General features: G+C 37.8%; 1 protein-coding gene across 4 annotated transcripts; it reads left to right on the forward strand.

The window, feature by feature from the left end:
• The first annotated feature begins 311 nt into the window (after nucleotides 1-311).
• On the forward strand, nucleotides 312-13020 carry LOC143373477 (uncharacterized). Of its 4 annotated transcripts, none has more exons than XM_076820779.1 (3): nucleotides 312-326; nucleotides 3799-4140; nucleotides 4240-13020. In XM_076820779.1, exon 3 carries the CDS (start codon nucleotides 4357-4359, stop codon nucleotides 12886-12888), a length of 8532 nt encoding a protein of 2843 aa, XP_076676894.1. In that variant the 5' UTR covers nucleotides 312-326; nucleotides 3799-4140; nucleotides 4240-4356; the 3' UTR covers nucleotides 12889-13020. The 4 variants fall into 4 exon arrangements, with proteins under 4 accessions (XP_076676894.1, XP_076676897.1, XP_076676895.1 ...); XM_076820782.1 differs by lacking the exon at nucleotides 312-326 and having other exon boundaries at nucleotides 3483-4140; nucleotides 4240-8477; nucleotides 8535-13020; XM_076820780.1 differs by lacking the exon at nucleotides 312-326 and having other exon boundaries at nucleotides 3483-3941; nucleotides 4009-4140.
• The last annotated feature ends 259 nt before the right edge of the window (nucleotides 13021-13279 follow it).

Here is a 13279-nt window from a genome sequence, read left to right on the forward strand (position 1 = left end):
TATTAATACAAATAAATATTTGTATTTCTTCGAGTGATACAGGATTTAACAAATAAAGTTTTATTTGTAGTTACTTAAAGAACCGGCGTCGAGAACCTACTTCTCGGCGACGCTGGTTGGCCGTGGTCTCACTTGGGTTGGCTTGGCGCTGGCGTCGGCTCGTTTTCCATCGCGACATCTCACGCACGCAACTTATACCACCCTGCTGTAGGTATTCCCCCTCCACTTGTCACTGCGAGAGTATTTCCCGGTACCACTGCTTACCAGTTACCAACAGTTACCCCAGAACCTTTGGGAAGAACGCTCTATTAAAAACTTTCTCACAGGTATGTACCCCCTTAATACTCTGTAAAGAACACTTGATAACTGCTGGGTTTCTAAAAGAAAAAATAGGTAGGGTTAGATCTGAATTTTTCCTCTGGGAAATTTTTCTTTTTTATCGAAACTTATATTTATGGAAAGTACTCGTTGCATACAGTTTAACGATACCAATTTTGAGTTTAGGAATGTTTTCGTTATAAAGTAATGAGTGCAAAAATGATTGCTATGTTTCCAAAAGCTAATAAAAGTATTTTGTGAAAATAAACTAATTTTTTCGATTTCGAAAAAATTGCCATTTAATTGGTTATTGTTGCGAATCGCGCAACCCCATGTTGGTAATAATGCGTTTTCTACTATAAGTAGGATTCAGTGGTATTCGTAGGAAGTTGTTAGCCATAATAAATAGCTAAAGAGCTTTAAATTCAAATTATTTATATACAGTAATGTAAAGGGTACATATGAAAGTGAATATTATAATTCTGAATATTATAAAGCGTTTTATTATTATACTTTTATTAATAATCCTTGTACATGTCACATATTCAATCTAGTTAAACGAAACTGACTTTTCATTCCAACGTTAGCGCATCACCAAGCAAAGTGGTTCAGCGCATCACGAGCACCAACCCAGCCTCTACGACCATCAGCGCGCCGAAGGCCCACGCAACATTGTATATTTGAATACTGTGTTTATTTTTCCGATGTGTATTTAGAAAGGCAGCTGAGGTTAGGCCTGGGTTAGATATTTCTGCAGTCGCTTTGCGTTGTGGCTCTTATGCGTTGAATTGAAAATTTACCAAATATCTCTGACATCGAGTTCAAGCATTGCCGTTTTTTATTTTAGAAAAATTATCGTGTTACAGTATATATGTACATACGTATGATAGTTGAAGTCACATTAAAAGTAGTAAATATGTTAAAATTTCCAGAGTCTTTTCTGCTTAATAATTTGATCCGCGGTTTCGATCAATATAAATTTACGGTGAAAAAAGAAAGTATTCCCACAGGACAAATTTACCCGATATCGGCGATAGCTTTAAAACGATACTACACACATGTTGCGCTCACGTGTGCCGGAATTAGTTATCTATGGCTGAGATTAGTTAGAATTAGTTATCTATGACTGCGATAGCCTGGCACTGGGTGCGTTCAGCAGATTCATCCGTTAAACGCGTTTAGTAGCTGGAGAATCACCCTGTAGAGCTCTGCAACAGGCGGGTTTGGCCCGCCCGTTCTACGGCTGTTTCTCAGTCGCTGCGCGCATTCATATCGTCCTGTTTCGTTACTGCGGCTCATGCGTTCTTGAAAACGGAACGCTTTTTCCTGCGTTTCATGCGAAATCGAAATGGATGCTACAATGGACAACGAAACGTTGTTTACAATAACCTCGATATGTACTATTAAATAATAGTGATAATGAAATCAGCAGCTGTGATTCGTCTGATGAAAGCGAAAATGAAGATGATATTAACTTGCCATTTAGAATCGGAAATAATAGAGGTTAGGTTTATTTTTTCTTTGGTACAGTTTATAACAATAGTACACTTTCCCAAAAGTGTCATTTTAAGAACTGCCTTCTTAAATAGCCCAACGAACTCCTGACCCTCTGGGAAATATTATACATATCCCTAATTGTAAACAAAACGCTCGGAGAGATTGTTTGCCTACAAATTGACAGATTATGTAAAACGTGTCATTCCGGGATATTCGAGAACAATATTCGAAGAACATTTTCGGTAGGTAATAAGTATATAATTATACATTTGTATTAAAAAAACATGAGATGAAGTTTCTTCAAAATAATAACGTAGAAAATTGGCAGCTGAAATCCTTAGAGAATGAATTGTTTTTATTACTTTTCATTAAATTGTTGCAGCCGAATTTCTCTATTACAAATTCAAATAATCAAAGATTGTAGAAACAAATACGCATGCGCGAAGTGAAAGGATTCTAGGGAATTCTTTGCACCGTTTCTGCCTTTGCCCCTCCGATCTTATGATCCCCTCACCTGGAGTTCCCCATACAAGGTCAGCGTTTTACCCTGCAACTCGCGCTCGCGCGAACAGGTAAAATGGCAACAGCGCCTCACGGACGCATTCCACTACACCAGCGCTGTTTAGCGTAGGGGCCCCTCACGCACCTGCTTCCCCTTCCAATCTTTCCCTCGCACAGCGCATCTTTCGTTGTGAAGGCGTCGCTAAGAACGCTGTCATGACGGGCTAGCCCGGCTAGCGTCTTTACGGTTAACGTCGCGCGGTACAGTATTGTCTCGTTAGCGACTCGATTTTGTGCACACGTACCGACTCTTCGCTATCCCCACCACTTTTGTCTCACTCTTGCCCGGCGAAAGCTAGAGCGAGATGGAACGAGAGCGAGGGAGGACGGTACGAGACCGACGACGCGTTGATGTTCCATCTCGCTCTCCCCTCCGGCCAGAAAGAAGCGAGAAACGAACACTCGGAATTAGGGTTCTGTTCACGATACCGACTCAACGCCGGTCCCGACCAGCGAGTCGCTAACGAGATAATACTGTATCCCTGACAACGCGGACGAGAGTGGGAGAACCCCAAGTTCCCGCGGGAACGACCTTGGACAGCGCTGCACTACACCATGCACCGTCCCGGCGTTCAGAGAGCTGCCAGCGACCGCTGGGCCGGTGCATGGTTGTAGTGGAATGCGTCCGTGAGGCGCTGTTGCCATTGTACAAGTTCGCGCGAGCGCGGGTTGCAGGATAAAACGCTGACCTTGTATAAGTTTACGGGTCGGATACGTCCAGAGTTCGGAGGGATTCGACTCCACTGATGGAGGAGGAAATACCTACAGGAGCGGTGGTAATGTGTGCGTGAACTGCGCCTACGTCAGTCACGCAACATTACCACCGCTCCTGTAGGTGTTTCCCCCTCCATCAGTGGAGCCGAATCCCTCCGAAATCTGGATCAGGATACGTCGCACGGTTGCCAACAGTTCCGGGGCTGTGATGCCAGATCGGGGACGGGTTCCCTCGAGAATTTCCCCCACCTCGCGCACACTACGCCGGAACTGCGTGTCCGTGAGTTGGACTCCGAAGCGCCGAGCTCACGGATACGCTGCTCCGGCGTAGTATTCGCGAGGTGGGGGAAATTCTCGAGGGAACCCGTCCCCGATCTGGCATCACACAGTTCCGGGGTCCGGGCTTGACGGGCGGGTAGAAATGAACGCTAACTCGTCTTGCCCGACCCGGGCGATTCAAGTGAATCGAAAGATGATCGGGTAACGGGCAGATTGACGACCCGAGGTATACCCGCCCGTTGCAGAGTTCTAATACATACAGAACAGGCATCTGTGGATCCAGCATTAAAAGGGCAAAAAATAAATGAAAGTAATTTCTAAAGGATTGCATACATGTTTCGTGTTCGAAATGAATAGATTAGCAAAGATGGGGAAAAGTTATTTAAAAAAAGTTATAAGTTATTTAATAAAAGAAATATCTTTATGTAGCGTTGAGCAACTAATTTGATCTCTGGCGAATTCCTGGGTGGGAAATGAACCTTGGCGAACAAGTGCAGTGGCAGAGTTAAATAAGCACTAGGAGAGGATACTCAGAGGAAACAATGTTAATTCCTGGTCTTACTCGCAGTATTGTGAGCGCCTAATTTACCAACATTACAATTTTGGATCATATTACAATGAAGTATTTTGCTTTGCGAGAAGAAGATTGATTTGGAAAGCGTACAAAAATTGCTGAAGAAGTGTTCAGAAAAATTAGGTGAAATTCCTATAGCAGATTATTCGGAGGAAACAAAGCCACTAAAGAGCAATGCTGAAAGCTCTTTAATGGAGGTAAGTCAGATATACAAACGACAAATAGTAAAATGTAAGTTAAATGAAATTTCTAATAAAAAAAGTCCTTACAATATTTAAAATGATGTATTGCTTTAGGTAACATAGCAGGTAATCAGACTCTTTAACAAAAGGTAGATAAGTGCCTTGATCATACATAGGAAACACTTAGAGCAGTAAATTCCATGTATTCAGCTTTTAAGAATTATTGATATAATGGAGGACGCAATACGGATTGATAAACATAGAATTGCTACATTGCAAGAAATCGCGAAACAATTGCAGCCTTATCAAAATGCTGTGGGCAATCCAGAATTAACACCTTTAAGTGCAGCAAGATATCTCGTTGAAGCAAAAGAAAATGACAATAATAACTTTCGATATCATTCTGATTTAGGGAGTCTTGATGACTATCTTTATGAAAATGCTAAAGAACAGCGCAAAAAAATTTTAAAATTTTGTAAAGAAAACTTACAAAATAAGGCTTTACAGTTCTCCATGAGAGCATTTGTTTTAGAAGTAGGAAAATCAAAAGATGCACATATATGTATTAAAAAGTACCGTGACGAGTATAAAGAGTTTTTAGAAAAACAGGAGCATAGTTTAAACCAATTCTATGAGGCACTTAAAAGTGAATTATCTCGGCCAACGCATGTGGAAGTATTTGACTCATGGATTGAATACGTTGAAGATGAATTTATAAAACGTGAGCTAAAGGATTACTTTCTATTATCTAATCGTTCTAATAATCAGCTTCAGCAGGATATGTGGGATAAGTGTTGTAAAGATCAAGATATTTTAACGATGTACAATGATTACATCCTAGAAAAAGGCCTAATATCAGGAAGTTATCTAGAATTATTAGCTTGTACGTTTGGTATTAATGTTAGATTATATGTTGAAGAGCAAGATAATAAATTATATCTGATTGATAATCGCAACCTTTCATCTACGCGAATTGAGCATGTTCTACTTAACAGGGACAACAAATTTATACAATTGAGCATAAATGGGGATTACTTAAGGCTAGACGAAGAGCGTAGAAAGAAAAATAATATTTATACACGGGTTTTAGTAGAAATTGATTCATTTAAACAAAAGCAAGAGTTTGACGATTATTTGGAAAAACGAACTTTTTTATCTGAGAACGAAGATATGAAGTTTGAACAATCTTTTTATAATAAATACAGCTCTAGCGAAGAAGAAGATATAAGAAAAATTGTAGAGTACTTTCCTGAAGGGGAAAAGCAACTGTTGAAAGATCGATTGGGAACAATCACATCTCAATGTATTGGACAGCAAGGAATTTTGCATAACGTATTAAAGCGCTTTTCCAGCGAAGGAAGGCATGTGTCATCTCAAGAATTGTATCATCTGGTAAACTCAATTCTAATTTCCAATACTGAAGGCAAGAAAGAACAGAATATATTTTGGTGGATAATAGCTGCATATCCTCAAAGAAATTGGATAGATGAATTGATATTACTGCAGCTTGAGAACTTTTTCAGAAAGCCTTTAGCAGAGAAATCTAAATGGAGAGAGTACTTATCGAAAATAGAAAATAAGGATATTTTATTGTTATTTAATGCAACATTACATCGGTCCAAGCCAGATAATTTTAATTCTACCCAGTGTATTGAAGACATTCTGCATTTATTAAGTAACATTCCGAATGAGACAATTAATCTAGAGGGATTAGAATTATCTGAGTGGTTTTATGCTTTAAAAGAAAAGTACTGGACGTACAAGCTATCCAAAGTAGTAGATGGGCAAGACTTATCAACAGCTTCTTATTACGTTTTATCTATGGAAAATACTTTTGGTCCTGATCTAGTAGAGAAACTTATAGAAATTTTAATAGATAAAAAACAAAAGTTATCTCGTGATATTCTTACTAATATTTTATCAAACTTTTATAATGAGAAATGGAACCTAAGTGCAGAAGTGTTGGAGGCCTTCGACAATTGTAACGTTAATGAATGGGCACAGAAAATGCAGCAGAAGTTTACCTGGGATAAAGAACGAAACATAACTCAATTAGTTCAGCTAATTAAAAGTAATTATAATACATCAAAAAGAATTTCCGACAACCTATTAAATATTCAAGAGTCTATCAGCAGTATTTGTAATAGGAAGTATGCAATTGCTGGAAAAGCTGTCTGTAGTTTTACGGAAGCTGATATTGACAAATGGGTAAAAGAATTTCAACATAAGAAAAGAAACAAAGGAGAGCAAGATATCGAAGTAACGCCGAAGGAAATGCTTGCTGTAATAGATAGAGCCATAGAACTAAAGAGACGATTTAAGCTTCGTGATACCCAAAGATTAACTGTATTGGCGTTATTGACAAATGATCACAGTACCTTAGCGCAAGTGTCTACTGGAGAGGGAAAATCATTAATTGTAGTAGCAGCATCAATTATGAAAGCACTTTGTGGAGGGGTAGTACACATTGTTACTAGTTCCTCAGTATTAGCGAAACGTGATGCCGAAGGTAATGGAGATATCTATAGTCTGTTTCACATTAATGTATCGCATAACTGTAGCGAAGATATTGAGAAAAGAAAGGAAGCATACTCAAGTAATCAGGTGGTATATGGTGATCTATCTAATTTTCAGCGCGATTATTTACTAGACAAATTTTATGGGAAAAATATTTTTGGAGATCATGATTTCGGTAATGTAATCGTTGATGAAGTAGACAGTATGTTGCTTGATAAAGGTAATAATATGCTGTACTTATCTCACGATCTGGCAAGCTTAGATAAGCTGGAATCTGTTTACATTTATATTTGGCAGTGGATTAATAGACCAGCCACAAATTACGAAGAACTTTCCTATGTTTTTGATATCGGCGCGATTAGAGAAGCAGTGCTAAGTGACTTATATGACTTGGTAAAAGCAGAGGATATTGGAAAACTTGATTCTGGGTTAAGCGAGCAGCAAAAACACATCATATGGGAACGGTTGTTCAAAGCTAAGATATTAGATGCTCAGGGCAAATTGTTAAGAGGAAGCGTTGATGATATAAGCCTCAATGAGATGCTTTCACCTGAATTTATTAGTTATAAGGATCGTCTTGGTCACCTTTTTAAGGAGTGTATCGAAAGAGAAAAATGTGTACATGTTCCTAACCATCTTAAGCCTTTCGTTGAACAGCACTTGGAATCTTGGATTAATAGTGCTATAACCGCGTTCTTTATGAAAGCAGGGCACGATTACGTAGTGGATGTGGATAGAACTGGAAGTACTTCCGACCGCAATCCTCAAATTATAATTCTTGATAAAGATACAGGAACAGATCAAAGAAATTCTCAATGGGACGAAGTACTACATCAGTTTTTACAACTCAAACACGGGTGCAAATTATCCTTGCAAAGCTTAAAAGCTGTTTTTGTATCTAATGTCTCTTTCTTTAAATTGTACGATAACTTGTACGGCCTAACAGGCACTTTAGGCTTCCGGACAGAAAGAGATTTATTAAAGCAAATACACGAAGTCGACTTTGTCACCATTCCTACAGCCAAATCTAAGCAATTTCACGAGGATAAACCTATTCTATGTACTAGCAAAGAAGAATGGATAAATCGCATACGCAACGAGGCACGGAAGCTAACTGAGGAGAAGAAACGATCTGTTTTAATCATCTGTGAAACGCTAAATGATGTAGACACCTTACACAAAGCTTTCGGAGGAAAAAATGCAAAACATGTCCATACTTATACACGTGACTATGAAGAGTTCGATATCGCTCAAGGCATCAAGGAGTTGGAACAAGGGCAGATTATTATTGCAACAAACCTAGCTGGTCGTGGGACAGACGTGAAAATTACAGAAGGACTGAGACAAGCTGAAGGATTACATGTTTGCTTAACTTATCTACCTAAGAATAATCGAATTGAACAGCAAGCGTTTGGACGAACGGCAAGAAGTGGGGACAAAGGTTCAGGTCAATTAATCATTATGGATACGAAAGGGAAAGAGTATAGTAATTCCAAAGTTTTGGACTCAAAGAAAGAGCGCGATGTTGAAGAATTACATCGCATATCTGGTATTAAAACCTACTATGAAACTCGAATTACTGTAGAAGAAAACTGCTTTAAAGCATTCAAAAAGCAGTACGAACGTTTGAAGAAAGAACTCGATGAGAGTGAAATATCTACCGAAGTTAAAGAAATTCTATTGCAGAGCTGTTTAGACAAATGGGCTTTCTGGTTAGATGAAAACAGTAAGCATATAAAGAATTTGACAGACGAGCAAGGTAAAAGAAATTTTAACGACCTACTGAACAAGTTTATCTCACAGTTAAAAGATTTAAAACTTAAGTATAGCAAAGAGTCCTTACGGTCGTATCATGGGATTACAACTCAAACTATTAAACATGATAGCAAAAGTTGGTTAGCATGGGTTGATGGGCAACCAAATCAAATGATTAAGCTAGGGAAATATCTCTCGCAAAATAAGGAACTTGATAATGCTGTTGAACTGTTTGATGAAGTGATTAAGCAAGAACCATACTTCTCTGAAGCAGCACATTATTATAAGGCATTTGCATTGACAAAAATAATTGATTGGGAACAAAAACCTTTGAATGAAAAAGATAAGAAAATCTTGAAAAGATTCAAGAATGAATTGCGAGAAGCTGCAAAGCTGTTAGACGAACGTAGTAAGTTTGCTATGAATGCTGCAGGTATTATCCGCGAGATTAAGAAAAATAGTAATGAAAGCATTATTCAAATAGACGCATACGAAGAGCAGCAAAAGAACTTGATCAACCTTTACTCCATGTTTTCCGGATCTATAGATGATATCTTTGGCCACTTTATAACTCCACAATCTTTTGTTAACAGCGATATTAAGGAAGAATTGGCTACAGTTCTATGCGAAGATTTGCTTAGAGAAGGTATTTTAAAAAAGCAGAGAGTAAAAAAAGACGTTTCTGACGAAGAGCTGAAAGGGACCAGTTTTGGTTATGGAATAATATCAACGAAGATGTTAAAAGAATTTCTGTCTGGGTATGAAGAGAAGGAAATCGACGAAAAGGAATTTCAACAAGCGTTAAAAAAAGCAACGCCATTGCCTAGCCGAGAAGCATTTTGGAAATCGCTAATTGAACAAAAAGTCTTAAATGCAGAAGTTAAGTATGCTGTAGTTAACAATGAGAAATTGAAAGAAGTTGATGCATCACTGTCGGCTTTTCTAGCTGAAGAAGTGAACGCAAAACGATTGAAAACGCAAACTCTGGAGTCTGATAATGACCAGATTTTTTTACACGCGGAACGGATTACACAAAAAGGAAATAATAGTAATGTTTATAAAAAGGACGATTTTATAAAGGCCATACGCAAATACAGATATCAGGTACTGAAAAAGAGAGGGATACTCTCATTTAACAGGAAAGCACATATAGATAATAGTAAAATTGGAACTGTAAACTTTTCTTGCTATGACTCTATCACTTTGGAAGACTTTACTAAGGTTAATATTACTAAAAATGAAGCTGAGAAAATTTTAGCAGAACTTGAAAGACAAAATATCATTGAAAAGAAAGATAAGTCAAATAGTGCCTATGGACTAAAAATTGAATTCGATAAAATTGAACAAGTTGAGCTTCGTTTCTGCCCAGTTTATGAGAACGCTGTAAAACACCTATTATCTGTATGTTTTGCCTATAGAATAGCTCTTCAAAGGATTGTAAGACAACTGAAAGACAAAAAGTCTCCTGTTCGTCTGCAATTAATGACCAAACCACATCAAAGTCTAGTCTGGGAATTATTGGAGCAGAAGATTATCAGACCTATTACGGTGACAACTGAAGGTGAAAACATAGAAGAAACGTTAAAGAGAATATATAGGCGAACAATGATGACTAAAGATGATATTAAACTTATGCTTTCTCAAGGTGAGTCTATTCCAAAAGATTGTACAGAAAAGCTTTTTAATTGTTTGATTAAAGAATGGTGGATTGTCCAGTGGGTTCCAATACCAGATGGTGGTATTAGTAGTGTTATTGGCAATGCTAACAAATCTTTAGACGGCCTACTATCACCGTTACAACTTTATTATATTAATGAGAAAATACCAAAAATTCCTTTGAATTTCTCTCCCGAAGCAAGTTGCAAAAACGAACTGACCAAAATGCAAAATATTGACAAAATGGTGGAAAAGGTTTTAGATAACCGATTACAGCTATCAAAAGAAAGTACAATTAAATACATTGTGAGAACTCTGGAACAGTCAAGAAGTACATTAAAATCTTTAACAGTTCCTAATGGTACATTGAAACCTCTCACTGAGTTTTGTAGTCAAGGTAAATTTGCAAATATAGAAGAAGTGCATATCTTCCTTCTCAATGGTTTAGATGAACTTCTACAATTAGGAGAGAAAAAATGGACACGAGAAATGCTTTTTAATACTGCTATAGTAGTTGCGATGGGAATCACGCAAATAGCTGTAGGTGCTGTAATAGAGCTATACTCAGTGGGTTGTATGACTCATGTTGGTGCTGCGTTTGTTAACGAAGGTGTAAACGACATCTTTTATGCTGCTGGTGCTTTAAAGTCGGGTTATTTTAATTGGAACGATTATGGGCAACATAAGCTTCAGAGTTTAATGTCTACAGCTGCTAGTGTTGGTATAGGAGCCTACCTTTCAAAAGGCACCCAGGTGTCACGTTATGGCCATAAACTAGCTGGACCCAACTTTGAAGCTGGTGGTAAAAAAGTAGCAGAAATGTGTGGCAATCAACTTATTAAAGAAGCAGGTTGGATGGCAGGGAAAGCAGTTGTAACGCGCATTATATTAAAAACTGTAGAAGGCATAGCATTTGGCTTCGCTAATGCCACAGTGGACATGCTCGTTGAAAATTACCTTCGAACGTTGTGTGAAGGCATAGCCTCTAACATTTTGTCAGATGTTGAACGCGAAGTAGACAGACATAACATCTCTACAAGCTTGAGAAAAGCCTACACGATATTAGGAGAAGAAGAAGCAAGAAAAAAGATGAATGATTTAACCCAGAGTGTCTTTACTGATCAAAATTGTGTAGAAAAGTTTTTGCCTGTAGCTAGCAAGATAGCTAGTAGTGTTACTCAGGGAATTACGGAAGCTATTAAAAAAAGGAGCAAAACAAGTAACAAGTTGGAATTTCCTATTCATACCATTAGTCAAGTAGTGGTTTGGACAGAACGTGTTGCTCATATTGCTACTATGATAAACGTAACCAGTAATATTTTAGATAATTTAAATAAAAAAATAAACAGGGAGTTGGAGAAAAATGCTAAGCGAGTTAAAGAACAGAAAGCAGAAGAAGACTATGAGAACTTCAAAAAAGAAATAAGTGACGAGTGGAAATCACTACTTCGTCAAAAGGCTGGGCAAATTATAGAACTGCATATTCTAAGCCCTATCCTTAAAGAAGGCGCTAATCGTCTCGTTAGATATGTTGGGAAAAAGATACAAGAAGGGTTTCAATCTTATAAAGAAGATAAATATTCTGAAGAGTTTGACAAGTTGAAGCAACAGTACTTGGATGAGTTACGGAATGCTGGTGAGCAACAGGGCAGTAACATGTCTGAAACAGAAAACCATATTATAGAACAATATCACGAAAACCTGAAAAAGTTGATGATGAAAACTGGAAGTCCTGTGTTGTTTGCTGAAATAATCAAACAAAATGTTCCAATGGATATGACATGCGTCAGTGCATGCATTCCAGTCATACATACAGCGTTAGAAGAGCAAGGAATTGTGATACCAGGACTAACCATTATTGTTGAAGGAGAAGGCGGTATAAGACAAGAGTTTCGCTCTGGACCGGAGGGGGCGGGGGGAGTGATTGTTAAACTCGAGCTGAAAGATAAGCACTTTCAGCTTTGTGGAAGCAGTACGTCAGGAAATAATAGAAATGGTGGATTAAGAAATAATTGCTTGTACGAAGCTTTATCAAAAGCTATACCTCCACTAAGCGATATGACACCAAAGACGTTCAGAGATAAAGTAGCCAGCTGTATTGAGCAAAGTCCAGAAATAAAACATCACATTCTGCAGGGTTGGCATAAACTTCCTTTGTCTCTTGGTGCGTATGGTGGTTACAGAGCTCCTTCTAAAACAGTATTTGACGAGGAGTCATCAGAAATCAATGACTATGCTGGCAATAAAAAAGAATATCAATTCAGAACACGTGGGCCTATCGGGCATATCGTGGCACGTTTTGAAAGATATATTCGTTTTGGTGGAATGATACAAAGAATTTCTGAAGATACAGGTATAGATAGAAGTGATGTAGTCAAAGGTGGACCAAGTCAATACCAAGATCAACATAGCAATCGTGGGAAAGAAGGTATTCAAGCGGCTCATCTAATTAGAGTAGGTGAGATTAACGCGAATTTAACGCCATCTCATTTTGAAGAACTGAAAAATTTTATAGGTCATACCCAGAATGTTTCAAAAGAATGGAACTATTGGCAAGGAGTGGGTGGAGGGATAGATAGATATCAATCAAGCAGTTTAAGACAATTAGCGGAGATAGATTTTAGTGGTGATTGGACTAATCAAAATAAGAGGGCAATAGAGAATATTAGAAGTTATTTTGTAGCTGAGGTTGTTAATCAAATGAGGGCAGGAAGGATGAGTGAATCGAATTGTAGAAATATAGTGACAGCTTTATCTGCGAGTAATGTTGAAAACGTGTTCAAAAACGAAGGGAAAGGTGGTTACTCCGGCAAATATAGAGATAATTATCTGTAATGAAAGTTATCGTTATGAACGACAAAGTTAAATTTGTATCCGTGGGCTCAGTAAACCATACATGCCAAGTTAAGAAAATAAGGAGTACAGAGGATAGAATAATCAGGTTCAAGTTTTCCCAGATATAATCTTTAGTAAGAGAACCAATGAATAAAATAACTTGCTTATCAAAACACCTCAACGATTTCTTCAATGGAAGGGCAGAAGAAATATCAATTGAAACAGGATTTGTAAAAAAAAAAAAAATGGGAAAGTTGAGTTTCATCGTTCGTGAAGGCTATAATTTTGGAGTTTATAAGAGGAGAATCTGACGCTGAAAGAGGTGGTGCAAAGTAACGTAATTGAAGAAATAATAAACCTTCAAAATTCTCCGAAATGATTTTTCTAACCA

This window comes from Andrena cerasifolii, chromosome 9, assembly GCF_050908995.1.
Source record: "Andrena cerasifolii isolate SP2316 chromosome 9, iyAndCera1_principal, whole genome shotgun sequence".
NCBI classification, from domain to species: Eukaryota; Metazoa; Arthropoda; class Insecta; order Hymenoptera; family Andrenidae; genus Andrena; species Andrena cerasifolii.

Coding starts and splice junctions, on each gene's coding strand:
- LOC143373477 (XM_076820779.1), top strand. CDS start 4,357: ATGGAGGACGCAATACGGATTGATAAACATAGAATTGCTACATTGCAA.